At 47.8% G+C, this 27,877-nt stretch overlaps 1 protein-coding gene across 1 annotated transcript in view; it reads right to left on the reverse strand.

Annotated features, from left to right (window-relative positions):
• Positions 1-6,181: 6,181 nt before the first annotated feature.
• IRX4 (iroquois homeobox 4) overlaps positions 6,182-27,877 on the reverse strand; it is a 125,811-nt gene continuing 104,115 nt past the window's right edge. Inside the window, exons 5-6 of the mRNA XM_069613707.1 lie at positions 9,876-10,189; positions 6,182-7,462 (exon numbers count right to left, since the gene is read on the reverse strand). Of these exons, the coding sequence (XP_069469808.1) occupies positions 6,699-7,462; positions 9,876-10,189 (1,078 nt within the window). The 3' untranslated portion in view covers positions 6,182-6,698. The remainder of the gene's footprint in view (positions 7,463-9,875; positions 10,190-27,877) is intronic.

Consider the following 27,877-nt stretch of genomic DNA (forward strand, 5'->3'; position numbering starts at 1 on the left):
GTGGCAGCTTCATAGCACCATGCATGGCCCTCCAAGACATTTCCACCAAGCGTTCACTGTTCCCATAAGAAAGACTAACCCACGGTCTTCCCTCCACGAACCTTGGGTCCCACCCCATCGGGTTAATGGTTACTCCACACTATGGGCTTATAAGGAAGGGTGCAGGAGCCTTCCTCGCTCAGCTGCCTCCTCCTGTTATGGAGCATGCGCACTGCCAATTCCAAAAGCATTAAGATCTTTCTTTTATTCCGCAAAGCAATAATGACATGGTTCTTTAATTAATGGGGAAAATTCCATTCAGATTTCCCCAGAGCTAATGAGGCCAAAAATGTGCTGATGGTGGGGTCTTCACATGAAATAGTGCAGCGCTGCCTAACTACATCTCTGTGTCAGAAAACTCCTTCTGCGCTTTCCCGTCATGTCATTTCACTCTTGCTCAGGGTATTCTTCCCAACAGACCCCCGGGCGGTGGCACGATACACCTCGGACAAGGATTGGCACTTTGCAACTACTGCCCTGGTGATTTGGTACAGTACATAAGCAGAGTAACATAACATGTGTAGGTAGGAAGAACATATATGACAGATTGGTAGTAGGATGATTTTCCATTGCATGCAGAAGGGTATGTCAAATGTTTCAGCACTGCCTGCAATGTGTAAGAACCTGAATGCATTTTAAGTGTTTTGGCCAATATGTGGTAAAAAAAAAAAGTGCAAGTGCCAATAGGACATGGATGGATACAAATAGCCTTGACTGACATCAGTGCCTTAAGAGGCGCTGGAAAATGAGCCGTGGCTCATCAAGGGTGCATGGTGTAACAGCAGTGGGGTCGCATGCTGGCTCATTAGGCAACGCTCCCTCAAAGAGCGCCAACGTAATGGGCTGTAGGCACGCACCCCTGCCAGGCAGCCCTTTGTAGAGATCAACACCCTCTCCCACCCGGGGGGAGAGGGTGCTGATCTCTGCTTTTTTTTACTAACGTCTTGCCTGGCAGCGGACATTGCCTTGCTTTTTCAGCTTGGCGCTGCCCCTCGCCAGGCATCTCGCCTGCGGAGGGACAGCAGCACCATTAAGGCTGAAAAGGTGAGGCCGCTGGAAGCCGAGGCCTTTTTTCCTAAAGCCTGTAGCTCCCGTGAAGGAGTGGGAGCATCAGGCTTTCGGGGAAAAAAAGGCCTCGGCTTCCAGAAACCTCACCTTTTCTTCAATAATGGCGGTGCTAGCCCACAGACATCTCTTGATTGCAGGGATGCCTTGCAGGCGTCGGCGCCACCATTATGGATTAAAGGTTTTTTTTTTTTTCTGAAGCCTGAAGCTCTTGCACATGAGAGAAAAAAAAAGTGTACGCTAGCGGCCGGGGCTGCCTGGGGATGTTTCTGAGCCTGGTGGGGCTTGGCCCTGGCTAGCCTCGACTCACTTAAAGCCCTGACTGACATGGGGATTTGTGTGAATGTGACGTTTGTGCGTGTGGAAAAACATTCTGTGCATTCACTGGGGCAGGTGAAACTTGGAAAAGCGGACACTTCTGAGAGCAGCGGCGCCTCTTTGATATGAATGGATATAAGGTGCTGCAGAGCTACGCCGTTAGCAGGCCATTTGTTGGGGACGTGTCTTTCTGTCGCACGTAGCCAAACATGTTTGTAGTAAACAGCCACGGGTGTCACCCACGAATTGTCTTCCAGTGTGCGCCTTGATTGAGTGGAAGATACGAAGACGGACTGTCATCTCATCCTTTCGAGTAAAAAAACCATTTGCGCTCACACAAGGTGCTTTCCGAATTGAATAAAATGTGAATTGGGTGTTTGTTAACCTTCCCAGCTATCTTCAAACATGGCCTGGTTTAAATAGGGTTCTGTGATTCAGGCCCATGTATGTCCAGTGGTGAAAGGCAAATGCATTGCGTGTGCGTACAAATAAAAAAAGACACGCCAGACAACCAAGTAGTTATGTTCGTGGATTCGCAGACCTTCTTTGGGATAGCAGTACCGGAAACGTGTACTTCAGAGTATGGATTGAGATGCTTCTTTGGACCAGATTAAGAAAATCTAGGTGCGAAAGCGTGTATGCAATTCGGCAAATACTAGACACGTTTTAACCATACGCTTATTTTCCTTTGGAAGCACAGCGAGGTTAGCGATTTGCCCAGGATCACAGACGCCTTTAGCCAGGCGCCGAAACTGTGCACCGACTCTCCCATTTGCCAAGCTCGGTGATTGCTCCATGGACGGCTACTCCCAGGCGGTATTCAAGCGTAAACATGGCCGGCCCGCTGTGTTTACCAGAGCTCACACCGGGCCCGCTGTGTTCACCAAAGCGCAGACTGGTTGTGCGCTCTCTCTGCCAACTGAGCCGATGAAGTGAACGTGCGAGGAGGTGGTCTTCAGCCCTCAAAGATTCAAGGCCCCCTCTCGCCCAAAATGATATGATATTTGTAACGAGTTCAATACCCAGAGGTGTCTAAGCGCGGACTCGGGGAGTGAACCTGTGTCGTTTTGTGTTGTCCAAAGTGATCACGCTGCCGCTGCGCTATCCCCCCCCCCCGAGCCAATGCGTTACCAAATGCGCAGCATTTTAGCCCGAATGTGAAAGTCATGGTACAAGTGTCCATCCGGAATAATCTTGCATCGCAGCATAAAGTTTGTGAAGCGAAGAAAAAAAATGAAAGAGAAACGGGTGACACCAATTAAATATAAATCCTCGCGACACAATCCTTTTAAATCTTAATTGGTGGCCTTTTAAATACCGTTTTAAGATTTCTTTGCCTCTCTCTTTTCCAGTCTGAGCGAGGACCGTGTCAACCTCAATTACCTTTCACTGGACATCTGTCCCCTAAATTACAAAAAAAAGAAAGAAAGAAAAGGAAAAATAGACCCATCAGCGGAGGTTTGAGAGGTCGATAAAGCTTTTAGATTTCGAGATGTTTCCAGGGCGCCCATTTCCTGCGGCTAGAGGTTGTTAATGGAGCTTAAGGAATTATCTCATGACTCGGCCTCTGCGAGCAGTTTATTTCCCGCCTCCCCTCTCCCCTGTCGCAGCTGAATATGGTGCTGTCAAAGTCGCTTAATGAAAAGTAACGCGCCGCTGATTACAGTTTTATTTGGGCTCTATGTAAAGAACGCTGTTAATTTAGCATCCCCTCCTGTGTGTGTTCGGATCTGCCACGGCTGAATGATTCCGTTTCCCACTTTCTACTCACCCCCCCTCCACTCCCGTGAGCCTGCCCCCGCCCCCCTGTGTCTTTTCTGAATCTTCTCTTTGTTGTTTTTCTCTGCCACAGACTTGTTTTTACTTGTTGCCCCTCCCCCCACCACCACCACCTTTCAAACATGTGTTTACTGGTCTGCTCTATCCATTGCTCGCAGTAACACCATGCCACGGCCCCCCTAACACACGCACGCACGTACACACACGTACGTAAAGACGGTGGGTTACCTTTTGGAGAGAGTCACGTGAGGTGATGTTCTAGGAAATGAACTTGATATGTTAAAGAACAAATTGTAGATACAAATGCATGTATTGCTCTTTACTTTTCATTTAAACGCAGAATTGGATTGTTAATAATGTACGACACACAGAAATTGAGGTGTCATAACGCAAAACAATGAAGTTAATTGAACCACGATAATGACTATTTAATTAACTGGAGAAACTTGCTTCTATTTTGCAGCGCTCCCAACTTTCACATTTGCACGCGTAAAAGCCACCCTGTCCTGTTTTTTTTTTCATTTGAATCCCCAAGTTCCTCGTTTTTTTTAAATTTTGCTTATTAAATTTGAGAATACTACAAGTCCCAGATTTCCAGGAAAAACATGACTGGGTGGCCTTCTATCTGGTCACTCTGATGTTTTGTCTATCTTGGAAATCGAATATATGGTCATTCAGTGTCAGGTTTATCTTCTATTCATATCTGAGTTGTGTTCATCTTTCAGTGGAATCGATGTCATTCCAAGTGTTTACTATAATATGCAGAAACATGCTTTGGTGTGTCTAGCTTTGCATGTATGCATTCAGTGTGTGTGTGTTTGTGTGTGTGTATATAAATACAGAAGAAAACGAATACTATACGCGTGTGTGCCTGTTTGTAAATACACACAGACACTAGTATTCGTTTTCCTTTTTATACCGCTTGAAGTTGTACAGCTTCTGTGAGGGATGTTGGGAATACCTTACATGTGGTTATTGAAACTTGTATTGAGATACTTGTAATTGATACAACTGATTCGTCAGAACGAAACGTCACACTTGCCTGCGGTTCCCCTCGCCATATCTCAGTCCCTTCCCGCTATTTTACCTCATATTGCGATTTCAAGGTGCCGTGCCTTTTATTGTACACATGCAAGCCTTCGCTATTACTCAAGTCGCACTTCTCCGTCCCGTTCCTCAGGTGGCTGCCGTGGGTGTCTGTTTGGCGCCATAGTCTGTCTCGCAGCGTGCGCGTGCGTGCGTGCGCGCGTGTGTTTTCCTGGAGGAAGGCCGAGGTGGCTGCCAGCTGCTGGCGCATTAACCATCCCGCTCCGAGCAACCCGAGGCTGCCGCAGACTTCTCCCCAGAGAGCCCCTCTCGCTCTCACTGTCAAGCACCCTTGACTCTTCCTTTCTGCCCTTTTTATTATCTATTACAACGAATTCCAGCTCGTTGTGCCCTTTTCAGCGGCGGACGTGGCGCCCTCTTTAAAGCGTGCCGCCACCCCACCCCCTTCCACCCCAGCCAGGGCTCTCCGAGAAGAGCCTTTTTCCAAATGGAGGGGTTTACTGTCAAAATGAAAATTTCACTTCAAATTATCTTGGCTGATGTACATTTTCCGCACCCTCCCCCCAAGCCGGGGGGCCCTCCCGTCTCATCCCTTCTGACAGCCAGATCAGCAGAGAGAGGTCCGCGGCCTCGATAATATCATCCCGGAGAGCGAAAGTCAATACAATGGCAGCAAATATGACGGCCTACAATCCAATTACAGCCTTTTCTGTTTTATAAAGAGATGGGGTGTTTACACCTCACCTCCCCCACACTCTGGCCGGGAGATAAGTGCTAATAAGGGAAAGTTTGAGAGGCCTGGATATCAGTCGTGGTTGCTCACTGTATAGCATATGGCACTCATTAGTTGAGTGCCAATAGGATATACTCCATGAGGATAAGTTAATTCAAACGCTCATAATCAGTTATTAAATTAATCTTCTACTGAAAACAGGGCACCCCAAGTTGATGTTCCTCACTACTTTGGTCATTTCGGCTGGAGTGTGCTAGGGAGAGGGAACTGGCGGCTAGAGGAGAGAGGCAGTTGTGGAAATAAGATTGTAGAAATAAGGGAGAGGCTGGCTGGTGTCTGAAGACTAAATGATGCATTTTGCTGGTGGTCCTGTGAACGCACGTTATAGGAAACGCTCTTTCCCTTGGCTGCACTCTCGTTTTAATGTCAAAAGCGGTAAAGCGTCTATCCTGAAATGTTTAAATATTAATCCCGCCGCACCGAGAGCGCTCCATGCCGGAGCCGGAGAGGGGTTTAGGCTCAAATGGCGGATAAAACGCCCCGTTTGAGATGGGAATGAATAGTTCATGGCGCCCACAGGGGAGGCGAGGCCCGCCGCACCGAGGCGAGTAGGAGAGCCCCTCCTCTCTCCCCACAGGAAGGTTCTCAGACGCCACCAATAAGGAACGCTCCCGAGTTGTAACCTCGGCGAAGAGTCCCAGGGATGGCGGACGCCCCCCACCTACCCACTTATGCATCCACACAGAATCCTTTTAGGCACACCAGGCAGGCCCTTAGCCCCGTTTGTCTCCCTCGTCCTTCCAAAGGGGCTTCTTATGGACCACTGCAGCATTTTCACCGGCTGCCCCCTTTTGTAGCAATACCGGGGCCCACTTTTTAGGCAGTAATGCATATGTCACCACGACACCCGAAAACAGAAGCAAGGGGCCAAGAGGCTCTTTCCTGCAGGGACTAAAGACGCTGCAAGGCCTTACTTAGATCCTGTTTGTTTCCCAACCGAAACTCGTAAACGCCGGATACACCTGTGACCAAACTTTACAAAAAGAAAGTAGCAATTTGTTTGTCCCTTCCCCATTTCTTTGAGTGCGCGGTACATACTAACCTGCTTTTCTATGTTGGTTAGTCTATGGGGAAACACACTTTACGAAGCCCGAAATCCCACAAGTCCAGTCTGCGCGTCAACATCCAAACACAACTGGCCAGACTCTGAAACGGATAATTTATTGGAGCGAACAATAACATCGGCCTCGACCCACGTGTGCAATAGTGTCAACTCGATAGAAGTGCTTCGCGTGAAATAAATACGAACAATAGAATCGAGAGGGAAACGAAAGGAAATTCTTCATAAACTGGCATGCTTTTTAAAAGTCAAAATGTCTGAATGAAAATGTCCCATTGTGTTGTAAACACCTGGATTCCGCTTTTTCGTAGTCTCATAGCTAGACCCTATATATATATATATATATATATATATATATATATACAGATGTTCAAGACCAACAGCTGTCTCATTGTAGCCAAATGAAAATGTTCCAACATAGGAAACAAACTGCCAATCCTTTTTACCCTAAGAAACAGAATCGTCCAAAAATAACAGTCCTCTTAACAAATCCCTCGACATTTTTTTTTTACATTTTTGTTTCCGTAAAAAATCCATAGTGGCATCAAATTCCAACACTGAATATCTGTACAGTCATTTTCAAGCCTAGGTGAGCTGTTAGGAGCAGAACATTTTACTTCCGGGTTTTGGGAAGGCCAAGTACTCCTTGCTTGTGTCGGGGTGGGCGAGGCCCGCGAGCTGTCCTTTCATGGAGGGGCCAGAGATTGACCGTCCTGCGATCCCGGGCTCGAGGAGACCACCTTTGGAAGCTACCCAGGACACTGTGTTATTTCCCAGTGCCTGATTCAGAGTACTGTGCCGGAAAAGGGGGTCGTGGAACACCCCATCCACCCAGTTTCTGAGACTGGTGACGGGCGAGTCCTGTCGCCTGTCCAGGACTGGGACCGGGGTGGACACTGCAGGGGAGGAGGAGGAGGAGGAAGAAGAAGAGGAAGATGAGGCTCCTGGGCGCTTCAGCATGCAGGAGGGGTACTCTGCCTGGTTCAAGGAGGTTGCAGTGTGCGCTAGGGACCAGATCCGGGGCTTGCTCTCCAATGTCTGTTGGCCCTGCTGCTGGAAGCACATTTTTGACTCACAGTTCCTCTGTCTCACAGCTATTAGGTCCTGCTCACAGTCTTCCACTGTGCCACCGAGGCAGTGCTTGCCCCGCTCCAACTCTGGGTCCAAGATGGCAGCCATTTTCATTGCCCCCTCCTTGCAGTGCTCACCGGCACAGTCTGTGGCCCGCATAGGGCCCCCCTCTATGTGGCGGTGGTGGAAGGGCTGCTTTAGCTCACACTCTGAGCTCTCTGACTCAATGGTGTCAAAGTCATCGAGGTCACTCAGCTCCAGCACCTTGTCGTCTCTGCCATTGCTCTCATCTGTGGAAGATTAGCAGAAAAAGGACAGTGAAAAACTTGCCAATACCGTGACACTGTCAGGTGACACACAACACCATTGAAAAGAAGAAACTTTGGGATAGCAACTGATGACATCAAAACATTAATTCCAGGGCTATTAAGGGGTATTAACATACTTGATCGCAGGTCAAATTGACCTCTTCTATTTGACCGCATGTTTTATATTGTTTTTTTTTGTTGATTTTCGGTCAAAATAAAGTAAAGATATATGTGGGGTGGGGTAAGGGAATAGGTTAAAGTGGGGGTGAGTGGGAGGGAGAGCAGGGGTGTCCCCCTTAATTTCGAACAAAAAAGACAAAAAAGTGCGTTCAAATAGGAAAATGTCAATGGGCCTCATTACGACCTTGGCACTCCCTGATTGATGGGGGCCGATACAGCACCGGCCCCCTTCAATCTGGGAGCGCCGATTAAAAGCTTCCCAAACGGGTCAGATGTAATCTGCCCGTTATTACCTCACTCCCCATTCCCATGGAGCCCTATGGGGGCTCAAATGGGAATGGGAAGGGTTCCTGCATGGAAGACTTACCGGGTCCTCCTATCTCGGAGTAACCCGGTAAATCCCCATTGCAGGAACCCTGTAATGGAGCCCGGAACGGTGGCAGCCATGGAGCTAATAGCTCCATGGCTACCGCCATTCTCGTAATGAGGCCCAATGTCTTTTGGTGAAACAGACCTAAACCTATTAAGGAAGCTACTCTTATTAGCCAAACATTGATTTATTCCCAATCTCGTTTTACTATCTCCCCTACTTTAATATAACTCTTAATTCTAAATCAAGTAAAAAGCCAAGCAAATCCTACTGCCTGCATTGAAATCTTCCTCTTAGTTGTTCCCACATGTTGCCAAGTTTGCTAAGAGCAACACGTTTTGGGCACTATTTAAAAGCTTACAAAGCATTATGTGTATAGGCTGTTCCAAAAAGACACCCATGAGAACAAGGAAACATCTGTAGGGCAGCAAAAGTAATTTGGAGTGACTGAAGCAGGAGAGAAATGAAGCTTGAATTAAGGAGAGGCTTTAAACACTCATTGGAAATTCGAGCTCCAAATTTAGGGAAATCGGATGGTGTCACTGTTTCATGTAATGCTGTGTAAAACAGACGTCCCTTGAATGTACAGTCAAACGTAACCATTCCCCATTACACTATAACCCCCGTCCACTGGTAGCTCTTTATCGGGTCTGACTGCACAGCAGAATCAAGCTCCAAGCAATGGTGTCCATGCATACTTCCTTCGAGGCATTCAGGACTTCAGTGGAAGTGTTAATAGCGCCACTATTTACAAAGGTTCAAGGCTGACTGCCAGAAACTGTAGCTAAGGCTGGTGCCTGGAGGTACTCGGGTATTGTACGAGGTAAACCACCCTCAGTAACCTGTGGCGCTCCAGTTCTTTTGGACCACAAATCTCATGATCTCTTACCATTGACTATGGTGGGTAAGACCAGGGGTGTTGCTAGGTCTGGAAAAGATCCAGGGCTACGCTAATGTTAGGACTGTCAGGAGTCGGGGCTAGCTAGTCTTTTGGTTGTTGCTCCTGAGCTTCTATCCGGGGCTACAACCAAAAGACCCAGGGCTTTAGCCCCCTCAGCCCCCAGTCCCCCAATGACGCCTGTGGGTTAGACCAATGGGAGTTATGTTTCAAAACACCTGGAGAGCTAAAACTTGCAGATTCCTGCCCTAGACAGAGATTCACAATTTCTAAAAACACGATCCTACATGCTGTTACATATTTTGCTTGATTTTGTTTTCAACATTTGCAAATTAGTAACAGAAAATGGCCGAATTGTAAAACGACAACAAATATAGGGCTACTCTTCTATATGACATATATATTTGGCTCTGTATGGTGATGGAAGCTAATTTGAGCCCAGGTACCGTGCACTAGTTTTTCTGAATAGATAGATATCTACACAAGAGTTTAAAAAAAAAAACAAATGTGGTTTTATTAGTGTTAAGATAAGTGGTCAGCTGACACCTTTTTCGACCTTGACGGTTCTTTTCAAGGGTAGAGTTTTAGAGATTAAAATGCCCTGTTTTGTGGATCATGTTGTCCTGGTTAGGCTGGGTGCAGTTTATCCGTGTGCTGCCGCGGTATCCACTTCCCTTCGTCAGCGCACGGCTAAACAGCACCTAGCCTAACCAGGCGCCTCTACCTACCCTTGACCACACAGCTAAAGAACCTCAATTAACAATGGAGTGAAGCGCAAGAGGAGTTTTAGAACTAGTGCCCATCCTGTCTGTATAGCGATGCTCACACTATTCTTTGGATAATATTTTAGCTATTACAACATTCTGAAAAAGTGTTCGCTAGTACAAATAAGAAGACATGATCAGCCTCCCTGTTTAACCTTGCTCGGGACTCAGGGAGAAGCTCACCTTCGTGCATTTTCTCACTCTTTATGTTATCCTCCTGCGAGTCGTCCTCTTGTTCTTCATAGGGTCTCTTCTCATCAGAGCATTTGTTCCTCGGGGGCCAGGTCATCTTGTTCTCCTTCTTGAGCCTGCGGCGGGCGTTGGCGAACCAGGTGGAGACCTGGGTCAGGGTCATCTTGGTGATGATGGCCAGCATGATCTTCTCGCCTTTGGTGGGGTAGGGGTTCTTGCGGTGCTCCTGCAGCCAGGCCTTCAGGGTGCTGGTGGTTTCCCGGGTGGCGTTCTTCCGCCTGGTGCTCCCGTCCATGCTGCCATACCTCAGGTGGAGAAACAAGAGACGCAACCATTACAAAAGAGGACGCCACGCCGGGGCAGGTCAGAGAGACAGCAACTGCCGGTAATGTATTCATACACAATAAAGCACGTGGCTGAAGAGAGACACCACGCACTGAAACACACATTGAAAACTATTCAGCCTAGTGGCAAAACGCGCGCTATAATCGACGTGGAACAACCCCAACGAGAAAAAGGTCTATTCGCGGCAATGGCGCTTACTCTGGAGAGTCAGTCAAAGGAATAAAGGCGTTGTTTTTTCTTTTGCGTGACGGAAAAAAGGAACGACAATTCGCTTGAATCTTTGTCTCGTGGAGAGCCCGGCGCACAAAACCCCTTCTTTTCCCACCCCTTCAAAACGTTTTTCATCAGCAGAAGGTTTGAAGGGCCTCGGGGTATGACTGGTAATATAAATATGTTCCTCCTGTCCCTTTATTAGACATCTCCCGCCCCGCTGTTGATGAAATTGCAGGAACGCAGTGCCGAAGACACCGGCCTCTACTTGAATATTTAATGCGCCGCAACAGAGGAAAGGTCAGCGTCGCCCAGTGGGCTTAAAAGGTTGGAACGGCTTTAGTGTTTTTTTGTGCAGTTTTAGAAACTAATAAACATGGCAAAGGTAAGACAGTTCCTCGGATCTGACACGAGGCGAGGAAAGCCTCTTCACACGGACTGTGGGGGGAAGAAACAGGTGTTGACATGTCTGGGAGACATCTGGCCTAAGGTTATGCCTGCAGGACACTTGGCTTATTGAGGCCTGCATATGCATGGCCCCTCGCCTGCTGGAAACAGGGGGACTTGCACACTTCCATTGGGAGACGCTGCATTAGATTGCAGTACTCAGGTGTATCTATAGTACACAAAGTGTATTGCACCCCCTGCCCCCGCCACCCTCCTTCCTGGCTTTCTATCGCTCTCGCTTTCTTCCCCCTGGCTCTCTCTATCAATTTCACGCCCCCCACCTCTCTCTCCCTCTCCCTGTCTTTCCCTACCTCTATCTATTTCAAATTGCGTCACGCTCTTACTTTATCACCTGGTGCACAGATAACAAGGCCGCTTATAACTGGTTGAAAATACCATATTAGTGTCCTTGGGCCATTTCCTTCTTCTAATTGTGACGGACTGCTCATTGGGTTGGAGCTGAGCATCAATGACCAACCACCGGAGGGCAAATAAAACTGCAGTTGCTATTGGGTAAACTGTATCACGTGGAGATGAAGCCCAGATGTCCCAGCTGCGCGTAAATACCTGTGTAACTTTGGGACTTAGAGGGATTACACCACGTTCTTCGCTCTCGTGCTATCTCGTGGATTATTCTCTGTAGTGGGGCGTGTCCACGGCATGCACTACATGTTTTTCTACCCATTTTTGGTGTATTCTTTCACGGTCCAAGAACTGCACAAGTAGCGCAAACATAGTGAATACTGTGCAAGAACAGTGCAAAAATACACCCAATTTTGATTTTGAAATGGTAGGTTGTACTTCCAAAGAAACACCTGATGTAGTGCTTTAGATCGCTAACACTATCAAGAGAAATTGGGAGAAAAAATATGCACAAAGATCATGGAAGGGTGCCCCAAGTCCCCAGTGGCAAGGGATCACGGTGCAACCCAGGCGACTTACGTCTGCTTGCATCAGAAGCAACACGTAGGATCACGTTGTTAACTCTACACATGTACTGATATATATATATATACATAAATAAGATTAGGGAGGGTACACTACCAGCAGGTGTCCCAGCCTATTCTAACTGGCAGTGGCGGCGCCCATCAGGGTCGTTCACAGGGGTTGAACATTTGTATAGCGCCTATGCAGCGGAAAGTGTTTCCATGGGCCACAAGACACAAGTTGGGGGAGGGCGGGGAATAGGAGAAAACAACAATAACGGTCCTACCAGGCCTTGTGACATTCAGATCGTGAAAGTGCAGTATCAAGAAGTGCCGGGGGAGGGGACAGGTCAGGGAAAGGGAGAGGATAGGAGGAGGGAGAAGTGCTGGAGGGAGGGAGGGGGTCCAGGAAGATGGACAAGTGCTAAGGGGTGCCCAGGTGGGCTAGTGCCAGGGGAAGCCCGGGTAGGGTAATAGTGTGAGGGGGGAGCCTAGGAAGGCTAGTCAGGTAAGAAAGCCCGAGGGCAGGTGCTGGTAGGAAGGGGTGAGAAGAGCAGACTGGAAGAAAGATGGCCTGACCCCATTCCTATGGCAAACATTTCGTTAAAAAAATGAAAACGTTCTTAAAAAAACAAAGAATTTCAAGCCACTGTACTGTGGTCCATTCTCAACCCGTCAAAGGACCGTACTACACTGGTGCACACGTGACCATGCCAAGTCTTAGGCTTTCTTTACACATTATGACGTGTGCTGTGTTTACACGCAGGAAGCACCAACGTTAATTTGCACGATTTGAAACATCGCTATGTTAGAATATTGTCTTTGCGCAATTGAGTGATGCACGGCCACGAGTATACAATCTTACTGCATTGCAAGCAGTCTCCAGCAGGGTGACCAGATTTAAAAAGTAAAAAAACCGGGACAGGCCAACTAACATAAAAGCAGGACTAACTCTTGAAAGTGGCTGTCAAGGCACTACACTTCAATAGCCTTTGGAGGAGAAGGGGGTTTAAGTGTTACTGTTCAAAAGAAACATATATTATAATCAATTAATCACAAACGAACACTATTCTTCTGTGTGAAATTGTGCGTTCCTGCCTGCCAGCTATGAAGGCCTACTACCAAAAACCGGGTCCACTGCAGTTTCCTATGGGAACATAATCTTGAAAAAGGGGGACAGAGCACCAAATACTGGGACAGTCCCAGCAAAACCGGGACGTCTGTGTTCACCCTAGTCTCCAGTTAGGAGTGTTGTGCAGACAATGATAAGGGGAAACATTTTGCTTAAAGAGATATGTTTCCAATTCTACAAACACACTCTTGTTGTCTCCATAACACACCTGGTTCTTATTACTGTCCTTGCATTAAACACTGGGCCCCCAGTTATAAAGCAAGAACCTGCGAACCGTTCCTCAAAATGGAATTTTCAAATAGATGGTACCTACCTACTAATCAAAGCACAGTTATGGGCTCATTCTTGTGAGCCAGTTAGAATGGCTAGGAAGAGGGTGATTGATAGCAAGTCTGCTGCGCACCATCACATCCTTTCTGATCCATCTCTGCACACGGTGGGGATAGACAGATCGAGGTGTCACTCCTTGTGTGCCTTGTGAGTCAAGAGTACCTAGAATTTACAAGGGCTTCGGTGCCCTTCACCAGATGCATGCAGTTTATCCAAGCTGATCTCCCCCATTCTTTCACACGTGTGGTTGAGCTCTGTAATGCGGGCCTTTGCAGTAAACATGGCGGCCGTCATTGCTCAATGGACTCTAAGGAATTAGCCCTTTTCCAGGCGCAGGAAAACCAGGTGCAATCCTTTGGGATCCTGGTGGTGTCTAGGAATCAGAATGATAACCCCAGGGCAGAGCATGACAAGTTTCTATATGATGTGGAAATACCACACGTGACTGAACCTTTCGCGTCAGGGTCCCTGGACCACGTGCACACTCCTCTTGCACTTGCATCATGAGGATGGGTGGGTGCGGCGGAAGGAAGGAGTCAGGAGACATTTGAAACAGGTTGTCTCCTCATCCACCTCTTTCAGAATGGCTGTGTTACTCCATTTTATCACACACCACCGTCAAATCTGTCGGCACACCATATTCAAGCAGTCACATTCCATATGCAGACGATTTCTGACAAGGGAGACACTGCAGTGTGTGTGGCAAGAATCACTTTAAAATGTAAAAGAAACATGCTGGCCACTGAACATGGCAGGGCTGAGAGCAGCAACACAAATATTGTCCAATGTCTATCTTCTGTGTTGTAATGTTGTTTTTCTGGTGATGTCAAAACAGCACTCTGACACCCAACTATGTCTGGTGCAGTTGTGAGCAGAGCTTTCTCTGTAAACTCCTGTCCATTGTTAATTACATCACATTGGGCCTGGTTTACAAAGAGTTTTTTTCAATGGGATTGCACCATTGTAAAACGTGTTTGTAAATCAGACCCTTTGACTAGTAGTGGGTAGTTCAACGCCCGTAGTTTAAGGGGGGCATGGTCTCTCTGGATGCCAGGCAGGACCTAAAGTGGTCCCTGATGAGTCCCTTGCTATGTGCGTTGAGTGACGGAGGCCTTTCAATTGCTCATATCTTCCACCCTCACCCTTTGAGCCACAGAATCAGCAAGGCAGTGAAATGCAAAGCAATGACTACTGCACTTGAGGTCGAAATTTGGAACTATTGCTCTTGTTTAACACCCAAGATGCCATTTAATGTACACATTTCATCACTATTTTTGTCCAAAATATCCTGAACGCCCAGCTAATGCAGCTGCGTGGAACACTGTCTGCTATGTTGCCACTATGCGGTGTCATTCAGCAGTGTTTGAAGCACCTACCACATTCCCTATGCAAAACGAATGCAAGGACTTTGGTGTTAGCCACATGCCATTGCCAGAGCATTGGTGGTTTACAGGTTAGAAAGCGTAGCTGGAAGGAAGCATGCAGCCAAAAGTGCCGCGTTGAAGGATTTTTACAGATGCTTTCATTTTTAATAGAAATGTGAATTACGGCCATTTAACAAAAGGAATTATTTTTCAAATTCTTTTTTTGCACTGGCTATTTTGTGGTGAAATAAGCTCCTGCAATTGTATTGGATATAAACACTCATCTCAAATGTATGACTGACTGTGGTGCCAAAATCCTAGTAGAAGTGTTAACCTAACCCACTGCATTGGGAAGAGCTTCATTAGTTGAGGTGAACTGGCTGAAGACTACCATTTGCTCACAGCCCAGTTTGGTCTACTCTCTGTGACTAATGCTGGTGCCTGTAGAACTGGCTCTGATAAGCAGTGCAGTCTATCCAGCGACCATTCCCAGTCTTCCATCGGTAACAGGGCCAAAGACCCAACCCCTTGGGATGACATATGCTTCTCTTCTGTTAAATTGTGCAACTCTACCGTAATGCCCATTATGATAATTGATACATTTGAATGTGTTGCACATGTCTTTTCTACCTGCTCGTGGCCATTAACTCCTTGCAGGAGTGTCAACAAATACACCTGTACCTGATCTTTATTCTTGGGTCAGGCATAGGCTTCCTGTATACTCTGCATTTGCTTTTCAAATGGGATTCGGTACACACACAAAAACAGCAGTGGATTTATTTATAATTTCACTCAGCAATGTTCCCATTTGTGAACACTCTCTTAAAACGAGTTCCTAGCTTCTGTTCATCAGTCGCCCTGAACCACCAACGCTCCGACCCCTGACTTCATCGCCTGCAAGTACATTTCAATGTTGGCCAACACCCTCAGACGTGTCAATCAAAGCCAAGAAGGTCTCTTGACATTGGCAGGGGTTTGGGGTTTACAAGCCACCTCTAATCTCACCATTGCAGCGCTCTGGACTTTATGATTTTAAAATTGCATTATGGCACACAGAACTTTTGTTTTGGGGCACTCCAATTGGATGAAGTATTTTAACAATGTTTCAAAACATGTGGCTAGTGATTGGGGCTGGCATTTAATGAGATATTAAAGAAGGCTTCATTACAATGAAAGAAAGTAAATGCTGTTTTCACGAGTATGCATGCTACGTATGGACCCTTTCCGCCCATTGACCGATATTTTGTACAACTGCTTAAATTACTGTTAAGTTTGAGTAGGCCATTTTTGGGATACATCAGGTCATAACATTTCATCTATTAAAAAAAAAGCTGGGGACAAGGTATCTCATCCTTGGGATTACCTCCTCAGTGCCAAGGACGAGACAGCTCGTCCTTGGCACTTAAGGGGTTAATGAAGGAAAAAATGTTAGAAGGCTTTGCATGGTGAAATACTGAAATCACCAAAATAGGCCTTGGCACTGGGGGGGAAAACCCATGGCAGTTAAAAGGTTAAAGCGTAGGTTCGGACTCGGCTCACAGGGATGCTCCCTTTTTCAAAGTCTAGTCTTCGATCTTACACGCTACTAATGCTAGTGCCATGAAGCCTGTGCACGAACACACGCGCCAAAGCTGGCATTGTAGCCCACAACGTTCTGGGAGCCATATGCAGTATCTAGGCCAAACTCTTGCCTGCATGCTTGATGGCTGCTGCAATGAAGGTTGCAGAAGAGCATTGGAATATGCGATTGTTGAAGGGGTACTGCACTTTTTATTTGATGTTTATTTATACATTTGCATCTCAAGTGGGGTAAGGTGTTTAACAGCATAATTAAGTCACATAACTGATGTGGGGATTCACACAGGGCAGCTTCATTGGCTAAAAATGAGAACAGACAAAAGCAAAGCCTACATGCTTCTTAGACGGTTGACTGAAATGTTGGTCACAATATAAAAGGCTATATGTACTATGCAGCCCATGCCCAGCTATATTTTAACATAGTTATTTGATTGTGTAAATTAATAAAATACATTGATCAAAAATGGATGTGTGCAGATGTATACTTTTTTCTCAGGGCGGTATTCTTAAGATATTTGGATTGTCAAATCGCTTTCACTTAACTACAACGTTCGTGTCTGTCCGAAACTATATGAAAATTGAAAAGGAAATTGTGTAGTTAATAAGTGCAAACGCGCCAATTTGACACAGATTATGGGCCCGATTCATGGAATATTTGCCCAGTTCAAAGTGACTTTGCATTTCTGAAAAGTGACTTTGCACGACCGGCACAAACCCTGATTCATGGAATCGTGCAAAGTGTATTTTTGCAGTGCAAAGTCCGCACAAAGTCAGCGCATAGTCATTTTTGCAGTACAAAATAACTTTTCCCGGACTTTCCACTAAAATAATCCACTTTGCAGAATTCCACGAATTAGGATTTGTGTCGTCAGTGCAAAGTCCCTTTCCAGCAGTGCAAATTCACTTTGAGCTGGGCAAATATTCCACAAACCAGGGCCATTGAGTATAAGAATGACAATTGTTCAATTAAAAAACGTTATTTTTATTGTAGTCTTTTATAAAGTTAAAGTGAACAACTTCACAAATAAATGTCTTTATGGCAACTGTAATCATCTTCTCGGTTTCATCATTTATTTGTATCAAAAAACTCTGTACATAGAAAGTTCTTATATTCCATAAATAGATTTATCATGTAAGAACATCTCTACACGTGTTTCACCACCCTTTTAGGTGGATCCTCAGGAGGGCTTTACATAAATTATTCCATTGGGCCCCATTCCGCGTTCGGAGTTAACCACGCCGCTATTTGCGGCATGGCTGCCTCCGAACTCGTCCAAACTCCGGCCTGGTGAATGGAGTAATTACCGGTCCATTCCGAGATCGGAGGGACCGGTAATTCCCCATTCACCAGGGCCATTCCGCATTCCCATTTGAGCCCCCATAGGGCTCAATGGGAAGGGGGAAGGCGGCAATAACGGTACCGTAAATTACGGTACCGTTATTGACCCTGGTGTCCCTTTGCGGGTCCCGTCCTTAACGCCTGCTAAAAGCAGGCATTAAGGAAGAACCCGCAAAGGGAACTCGTAGTAGGGTGGTAAGGGTTTAACGGCACCTGTCTCGTTACCGGTGACCATTAACCCTTACCACCCCACTCGGAATGAGGCCAGGTTTGGTAATCAACAACTGGATTTGTTTAGGTGAAGATGATCACTAGGGAGCTTGATGGAGTTTTTCCAACTCCTACATTTTTAGCTTAGAACTGGATCTGATAGTCCAGGCAAAACGTTGTATATTGATCGCACATGGTTTCCCCTATGGTAGCGGAGGACCTTGGCAGCTGGGGGTCTCTGCCACTATGCTGGGGATAGCCCGTCCAGTGGTCACAGTGATGAAGTTCGGACCTCTAGATGACCGAGGGTGTTATTTTATTCCCACTTTTTACCTCTGTTTATTTCAAATGTCTGGGCTACCCAAAATAGCCAGGGGATCCCCATTGCTAAAGCAGCAAATTGGTGCTATGATTGTTCAACTCTTGGCATGCATAATCAAAGTTAATTCACAGGTGGTCGTTTTTGCTCCTCCCTTTGAATACCTCCATATAATGGCCTGTTTAAGTATCTTTGTTTTAAATCCTATTCAGCCAAACAGTTTAGAAACAATTGCACACATTTTATCTAGTAAGTGAATTTTAAGTAGTAACAGTTCATGTTAAACAAGTATATAATAAATAACACAGATCGAGACCTTCAAACCCAGCTTGCATGACTGCCCACAGTTCACATCGAGTGTTCACACCTCAACACTGCCAACACTGTGACCATGAAGCATTACAGCAGTACATAGCACGGTACATCACTATGAACCTGGCTCCATTGAGGGGGCAGCAGTGAGTGCCCAAATGCCATCGTCTCATCGTTGTCCAGCATGTTTACATGAAAAGGGCCTAAGTGTCTGTGCTGGAGACTATGTTCATGCTGTAAATTACACATGCTATCTTAGCCAATGATATGTAAACAAACATTCATTTCAGCTTAAATGCTGACATTTTCAAGGGGTTGGAAGATAACGAAGCGAGGTTGAAGACAAATTACATTTTTTTTGAAAGTTCAGAAATGTAGGTGATTCTTTGATCAAATTATATGTGTATTATTTCATACGTACAATGATTTCTGGCCAGATGATGTAGTGCAGTGAACTTTGCACGTATTCCATATTGGCAACAGAAAACCGTACAGATCTATAATAGTGAATGTGTTTAAAATAGATGCACTTTGTTAAATGCATCTGCCTTTTGGAAATTTGGGAGATTTTCAAATTGCGGGCCAGTACACATATGTGTCAACTCCTTGAAATGTAGATGCATTTAATAAACATAATTGTTAAAAGAGCAACACAAGTGTTAGGCAACACGTGTGATATGTGAGTATATGAAGCGTATGCAGGTAGTCAAATTGGGTGGAGGGTGTACGGGAAATGGTGTCGTTTTGGAAGACACACGAGTGCCATGCACATGGTTTAGAGGCACATATGTGCCAGGCGTCTGCACAGAGCTCACAAAGGTTCTTTGATATGCAGGTATGGCACATGGCTGCCATTAATGTGTGCTGACACCTATAAGTTTGATTGGTTTCTGAAGAGTGATGCATGTTGGGAGTGTGGGAGGAGAGAAGACAATCACAAGGTTCAGCAGTCCCACATATTTTTTAAATTGATATTATGTGTGATGTCATTTGTCAAATGGTGTGAGCGGTAAAGACATTAGTCATGTCATGGATTATGCAAACAGGTTTGTCATTTTGAGAAGTTAGCAGGGTGTTCATCTGTGTGGCCACATGCAGTGCCTTGTGTTGTGGATTTCGATAAATATCTGCATGATGAAGGCAACATAAGTAAGTAGCAATCCGATTGTTATGATTGTTAGGCATAATTTGTTATATCAACTACCTGAGTTTTAAAAGTTGCAATTTGTCTGGCCTACTGCCATGCATTTATTTGGTAAACATGAATGACATGTTTTATGCATATTAGGGACTGAGAGGAATAGGATAAGGATATGTACATACATTTTAATGCAATTAATCAAAGAGTATTCACTGTGCGCCAGCCACAAGCTTTTACACCACAACAGAGTGTAATCTTGTAATTGGTACACACGTGCTTAAACCTTTTTAAAACAATACTAAGCAAAGCTTCTTCTTTCATTTATATGATGGATTTTCATCTGCAAGGATGTGAAAGCACTGGACATTTATTTTATTAATATAACATGAGGCAACAGTTCTGTTTCTGAAAGGGATGTCTGCCAATCAGAAACCCTCTCATAAATGATATATGTCAAAATTATAGTGGAAAAATATGCATTTGCTGAAATAACCTACAGACCGCAACAGCCCCTACCCTGCAGTCACACAGTGCTGATATAAATGTCACACATGTATTCATTGCAGCTTTTGAAACACAGTTTCTGCACAAAGAGATATTTTATAATATTCTGCATCTCTGATTCAAAACTTAATAACCGTATGCCTTGGTCAGTCTGGTGGCACATACATATGTAAAAATAGGCCATGCCTGATTGTGACCTGGTGGCTACTAAAAACACACACATATACAGCAACAGCAATCTGATATCATATGAGTGCCATCTCTGTGGGCAGGGTCCAGCTATGACAAAACTGATGTGGATTAGTGTCTCCACGGCGGCACTCTGGGATATTAGCCATGCTGGAGCTTTTTGATTTCCCTTCTGGAAGGACAACACCTTCCTTTCAGGACACAGTAAGCTTCACCCAGAAGGTCTAATGGAAACCAGTGCTTCAAATGCAGCACTGACATAACAAAGCCACATACACTAGAGTGAAGACCACAGGAGTCCTTTTAAAGTCAGCAGGCATGGGAATGGTGCAGATTTGGATTAGCCAGGTTGGGGAAGTGGGCTAAGAGAGGGGTTCCTCCATCTTGGATTCTGTTAAGTCTCTCTACTACTTCATGTTCCCCATTTTCCTGCAGGGAATGAATTCTGGGTGTGATGTTAGAAAGCAAAGAGCACTTGTTACCATAACATGGATTTTACCCCTTACAAAAGGCTTGCTTTGGACTAATCCTCTGTGAAAGGTTGCCTTCACGAGCAGAGCACATCTTCTCTTTCTTTGACTCATCTTTAAACTCTCAAGAAAAGAAGGATTCACCGGACCTCTGTTTGGAATACAGCTTAGTCTAATTGTCTGCCATAGAGGTTAAGAACAAATACATCCCAGTCAGAGACAAGCTTTGCACACTAACCATTTCTAGAAAACAGTGGAAGCAGCACGGCCGTGGACAAGGCCTCTGCACCGGAGACAACGGTACCCAGGAACCCGTTTATTGGAGGTGGAAGGACCCTGCAATTGTGCTCTACAACCCTTCCAGGCTTGGAAGTGGAGAACAAGACTTAATGTGCCCCTGGGTCCCTGAACTGCCCTTTCCACAACCACAGAACCAAGGAAGTGACCCCAGGCTTTCCCTGCATTTTTGAACAGCATCAACATTGGATTGGGCATCTTCAACCATGTACAAGCTGCTGCATGGGAACCACTGGAGTCCTCTCCAAACATGAGAGTTGATCACATCCTCATCTCTGAGTTTCACTCAATGCTTTAGCTGAAGCTCCAGCATCTCCACATCTGAGACCCAAGTCATCGAGCATTTTCAACTCGACATCCGCACTTGGTCACCAGCTTCTTCGAACTCCAAGCTGTGTTGAGTTAGCTAACCAGGCTCTCCACGGAAAGCCAATCTCAGCTTCTCCAGTCTCAAGTTCTCAGATTCTTCCAGCGACATTGACCCAATATTGCATGCTATCCCCAGCGTCTTTGACAAATAAGCCATCACTGCTGCTGGACAGCACTGTATTGTTGGAACCAGTGCCATTGCTCTCTAACTTGATGACAATCAGTTCTGAAAGCAACAAGATTCCTGATTAGATAAAGAAAATCCTGACTTGATTCTGTCGAGCAGCAAAGACAAGACTTAACAGTGCTGTGAATAGGCCCTATCCACATGGTCCACTTTCTTCGACCATAGTGACTTTCAAGCAACCATTCTCTACATTTGTTTACAAAGACATAGCCTTGAACGATTGCCAAGTCTCTAGCCTGAACACCACTGCTTTTCAACAAAGAGTGCCCTTTTACACTAAGTTCCTCTACATGCCTTGTCATTGATTTATAGGGGTAGATTTGTAGTGTGTTTTGTTAGTATGTTGCACTGATTGTTTTTATTACAGTTCCTATATTTTTATGGATCTATGTGTTTTCATCCAAATTTTTTTAAATATATTTATTGTTTTTTCCAAAATACAATACAACCAGCATCATCAATATAGTAATCGGTTATGTGTCAATAGTAACTCCCCCCCTTCCCTCCCCCCCAATCCAAACCCAGACCGGGACGTTGAGCAGTCTACTGCCTGCGCTAAGGCGGGCCTGGGCTGTCCAGGTCCTCGCCTGAGGAGCTGTCCTCTTTGGGACAGAACAGAGCTGCTGTGAGGGCTATCCATTGCAAAAGGTCCTCAGAGTCGCCAATTTTTTGTTGTCGGTGCGCCAGCTCCCAGGCCCCGGTTTCGGCCACAGTCCATCTACGGAGGTCTTCCCACCATGTTATGAGTCTAGGGGCGGTGGGGCGCTTCCAGGCCATGGCGATACGCCTTTTTGCCAGGATGTACATTAAATCCTTGAGTCTGTTAAGGGGCTTGTTCTTTTTGCCTATTAGCCCAATAGGCAGGCCTTGGGGGACTGAACGTCCAGTGTTATGCCCTCTTCTGCTACCCTAGCTTGAATTTGTGACCAGAAGGTCTGTAAGGCCGGGCAGGCCCAGAACATGTGGGTCAGTGAGGCTGCGGGTTCTTGGCACTTGGGGCACGTCACTACCCCGGTGCCGCTGAATCTTGAGATGACAGCTGGGGTGAGGTAGGCTCTGTGAATGATATAGAATTGGATAAGCTGGAATCGGGCATTCCTGGAAACTCTTTTGTGGTATTGTGTTATGGTTTCCCATTCCTTGTCTCCAAACTGCGTGTTGAGTTCAGATTCCCATTTGCCTTTACATTTGAGTTCGTTATGTGTGGTGTTGTCAATTAGGATTTCATAGAGCCTCGAGGTTTCGTGCCCTCCTTCTGCAACGCTCAGCAGGTTTTCGATGGCCTCGTGCCCGGCGCAGAGGGATTCTGCCTCTGGCCATCGCTTCTTGAGCTTTTCCAACACCGCCCCGTGTAGGAGAAACTGACCCAGCGGGACCCCCGTCAGCTCGTGCAGCTCAGGAAATGTGTGGATGCCCTGGTCATCCACCAGGTCACCCAGGGTGGCGACACCGTAGGGTTCCCAATGTTCTGGATCACCTTTCGGTCCTCTGGTCTGGTGGACATGATGGCGGCTATTAGGATTTGTGGGGTGTAAGGGTCGGTCAGCTTGACCGATTTGCAGGCCCGATTCCAGATCTGGGTGCCCAGGCGGATTAGGTGTGTATTATGCGTTTTTGGCGCTAGTTTGATCCAGAGAAGGTCCCTGAGCAACCAGGGTGCGTCTGGGGGCTGTAAGAGGCGTGTGTCCGTTGAGGCGTCATCAGCCATCCACTGGATCACGTGCTTGAGCTGGGCTGCTATATAGTAGAGCTCAAAATTGGGGGTTTTTAGGCCTCCTTTGTCGTACGGTCTCTGTGTTATGTCCAGGGCGACTCTGTGCCTACTTTCCCGCCATAGGAGTTTCCTACAAAGTTTATTCAAGTCCCTGAAGAAATGTTGCGGGATATTGTAAGGGACATTGGTGAAGAAGTGTAGTAGGCGCAGGAGTGCCACCATTTTAAGGAGTCCCGCCCTACCAGCCATCGAGAGGGGCAGCTTGCACCAGAAGTCAATTGATTTAGCCAGGCCTTCCTTTGCCCTGCCGGTGTTTAGTGCGTGTTCAGCTACGGGGTCGCGGTGGATCATGACACCCAGGTATTTGAATGTGGTGGGTTCCCATTTGAGGGCTAGAGGGGGGAGGTGTTCTTTCTCGGTCTCGCCAAGGGCAGCCAGGGGGTATAGGCAAGACTTACTGTGGTTGATCTGGATCCCGGTGCATCTGTGGAACCCATCCAGGGTTTCAAGAATGTAGGGGAGGATGTGTTCGGGATCTTTTAGGTAGAGGAGCATGTCGTCTGCGTACATGGAAACGAGGTGGTTCACCCCGTTTATCATTATACTCCCGTCTCCGTACTCCTGCCTAAGGTATGCCGCCACTGGTTCGATCGCTAAGATGTAGAGCAAAGGGGATACGGGGCACCCCTGCCGGGTGCCTTTGGCCAGGCTCCATTTTTCTGAAAAGGTGTTGTTGGTTCGCACTCTGGCGGTGGGATTGGTGTAGATGAGTTTGACCCAATTTATGAAAGCCGGACCGATCCCCATCTTGGATAGGGCGGCGTAGAGCCATTTCCATCGGACCGAATCGAAGGCCTTAGAGGCGTCGAGGGACACAAGTGCGTATTTGCCGGGTATGCTGTTTGTGCTGTGTATGACGTGATGCAGCCTGCGCAGGTTCTCTGAGATGGAACGGCCCTGCACGTAACCCGTTTGGTCCTGGTGTATGAGGTGTGGGATGGCTGCTTGAAGCCTTCTGGCCAGTAGTGCTGTAAGGATTTTGTTATCTATGTTTAGCATGGACAAGGGACGGTACGAGCCGCAGTCAGTGCTATCTTTGTCGGGTTTGAGTAAAGGGATGATAGTGGCTTCAGCCATGGAATCGGGGAGGTGGCCTTTTTCGTACGCCTCGTTGTATACTTTGGACAATAGGGGGGCTAGTATGTCCTCGTAGGCTTTATAAAATTCACCCGGGAGACCATCCGGTACCGGCGTTTTCCCAGAGGGCAGTGACCTGATGGTGGCCGTGACCTCGTCTGGGGTGACAGGGCCTCCGAGGGGGTCTGCCAGGTGATCTTCCAGGCAAGGGAGCATGATGATGTCCAGAACATCTTCAATTGCGGAGTCTGGGGCCGGGGCGGGGTCAGAATAGAGGGTTTGATAATATTCCCTGAATGCAGCATTGATTCCCACTTGCGTGTGGAGGGTCAGGCCATCTATGTTACGGAGCAGATGGGGTGCCTGGGGGTTTCCCGCTTGTAAAGCCACGCAAGTAGTTTCTCGGGTTTATCGCCAAGGGCGTGGTTCCTTTCAGTGTATTTGGTATAGCTTAGTTTCCCCAGTGTCTCCCAGTGTGTCAGGCATGTCTGTTTGAGTTCGATCAATTTGTGCGTATGGGCAGGGTCAGGGGATGGTGTTGCTTCGAGGGCTTGGAGTTCGGCTTCGGTGTGCACTAGTTGGGACGTGATGAGGTTTAGGGCCCCTCCCGCGGCGGCTATCATTTCCCCCCTTGTTACCACTTTATAGGCTTCCCATGCTGTACTTATGTGTTGGACACTATCAATGTTGGTTTGCCAGTAGTGTGTAGTGCCCTCCCTGATTTGTTTGTTAAAGGCTTTGTCTAGTAGCGCTTCGCTTCGTAGTTTCCATGTCGGGATGGGGGGTCTAGGGGCTGTGATCGCCCATGAGGTCATCGGGGGGGAGTGGTCCGATAGCACTCTGGACAGGTACTGCGTGTCCTCAAAACTGGCCGCGTGCTCTTCACTAACGAACAAACAGTCTATTCTGGTGTGAACCTTATGTGGGGGGGAGTAGAAGGAATAGCCTCTGGTTTCAGGGTTTTGTGCTCTCCACAGGTCTTTCAGGGCGTATTGCTGCATGAGGGCGTTCAGTATTCTGGCGGGTGGGGAGGGGTCACCATGCTTACCATCCGATCTGTCTATGCGAGGATCTAAGGTGCAGTTGTTATCGCCTCCCCATATTGTTATGCATTTGTTACTCGGGGACAGCCGGGTGTACAGAGAGCGAAAGAAGACGGTTGCATCATGATTCGGGGCGTAGATGCAGATCAGGCGCATACCGCGCCCTTCTATGGTGCCCTGTACCAGGGCCATTCTGCCTTCATTGTCCGTTTTGGTGTGGGTCAGCGAGACAGGGACGGAGGGTGCAATCCATATCAAGACTCCTCTGGAGTATGTGGAGTACGAGGAGCCCACCAGGGTACCTCTCCAGACTTTGGCCAGCGCCTCTAGCTTGGGGGCGCTTAGGTGGGTCTCCTGAAGGAGGGCGATTCCGACTCTGTGGCATTTCATGTAGGCGTGAATGCGGCGCTGTTTGATGTAGCTATCTAGTCCCCTGACGTTCCAGGACATGACTCTGATCTTCTCAGCCATAGTCTGGATGTGGTCGTGGGGCTGTGGACAGTCTGAGGTTGAGGTATTTAACAAATTTGGTTAGCCTGGTGGCGATTCTGTTGCGCGTGGTCCCGGTCTGTCCTGTGGAGAACTTAAACTGAAATCCCAACTTGGGGTTCCCCCCGTGAATAATAACGTCTAACATAACTTTAAACACAACACGTCTAGCGAGGTTACCCTTGCTCTGACTTTCCCGTTTCTGCCCCGTCGGACCTGGGTCTTCCGGTGCCCTACGGGTGGGTGAACTCACCCAAACTAGAATGGGGGTAGGGGAGGGGTTGCCTCCGGGGATGTTATCGAGAGGTGCCTTGTGTCCGGCGCTGCTCCGGTACTATCAGTGTCACCGCCATAGCTGGTGTGTTGCTGTGTGATTGCTGGGTGCTGTCCATGAGAAGTGAGGAAGGGACCATCGCTGCGGGCGGCTAGGGTCTACGTTGCTTCAGTTCAATGTCTGGGATCTGTTCTCTGTCCATCCATTCGCAGGCCTCTGCGGGGGTGTCGAATAAGTGTGCCTTGTTGTTGCACAGGACTTTCAGTCTAGCCGGGTAGAGGAGTAGATAGCGCAGGCCTGCGTTCTTGAGTCTGGCTTTGGTATGGTGGAACTGGGCCCTACTCCTTTGGACCTGCAAGGTGTAATCGGGGTATATTGCGATCTTTGCAGCGTCCCTCTGTATAGAGCCACCCATTCTGGAGAAGGCCAAGATGGTTTCCCTGTCCTTGTAGTTGAGGACTTTGGCTATTATAGGTCTGGGTGGGTTCCCCGGAGGGGGCCGCCTGGCTAGGGAGCGGTGGGCTCTTTCTATAGTGAAGCCCTGCAACAGTTTTCCGGCTCCAATTTCGTGTATGAGGAGGTCCTCGATGTAATTAGTGGGGTCGTTGCCCTCGATGCCCTCAGGCAGGCCGATGATTCTAATGTTATTTCTGCGGGCCCTTCCTTCGGCCTCGTCAGCCCTGTCTTCCAGGTTCTTCACCTTTTGCGCCAAAATGTCCACTTCCTTTAGAAGCTGTGTTTTGGATTCAGTGTTGTCTCGAACTTGGATCTCCAGGGCGTCCGTTCTGTTGGCGATGGAGCGCACATCCTGCCGCAGTAATTTCAGGTCAATGGCGACCCCGTCTATTTTGTTCTCCATGGTCTTCTGAAGTGTCATAATGGCCTCTAGTAGCTGGGAGTTGGCCGGCTCAGGCGTCTCGGCGCCCGGCGCCTCCCCAGGGGCGGGGACCGCCTCGGGCCCAGTCGCCCCGGCGGCCGCAAAGGACTCCATGGTGGTTTGGCGGTGTTTGCTTCGGGCGCCCTTGGTGGACATGTCCCCGCCGCGAGGCCCCCCAGCCCCGGCAGGCACCGTGCGGTCTGCAGCCTCTGGTTGTACTGATGGTCCGCTGTCGTGCGAGGGATGCCCGGAGTGGGTAGTCCTGCGCGTGTCGTCGGAGCCGGTACTGCCGGCTAGTTTGGGGGGAAGCTTTCGCGCTCCAAGGGGCCTGTCTCCTGGTGGACGTGCGCTGGTTGTCCTCAGGCCTTGCTCAGGGTGCCAATGGGACGTGGGTCATCGGCCCGCCGGACAATGTCAGTGGGGTGTGGGCGCCTCAGCTGCATGGCAGGGCGGCTGGGTGCAGATAGGCTTCGAGGCCCCTGCCTCAGGTCCAGTGGAAGTGTAGTGAAAGGCCGTGCCAGGCGCTCCCCTCCCTCCGACTCCTTACCGCTTTCCCTCGCGGCCGAGCAGGTTCGGGCCCCGCGGGTGCAGGCAGCCCTCTTCGGATCACCGTTGGTCGGGCGCCCAGGTCGCCAGCGAGCTCCCTCGAGGTTGGTCGCTGCGTTCCGCTTACAGCATCGGGCTGGGACTCGCGGCGGCCGCCATTTTCCGTGTCCGCCTGGCGTTCTTTTCTTTTCGACGTTGCGGGCCAACGGAGGGACGTAGGGCTTCCAAACTTCGACAGCGGGCG

This window comes from Ambystoma mexicanum, chromosome 5p (assembly GCF_040938575.1).
Source record: "Ambystoma mexicanum isolate Mex_15411 chromosome 5p, UKY_AmexF1_1, whole genome shotgun sequence".
NCBI classification, from domain to species: Eukaryota; Metazoa; Chordata; class Amphibia; order Caudata; family Ambystomatidae; genus Ambystoma; species Ambystoma mexicanum.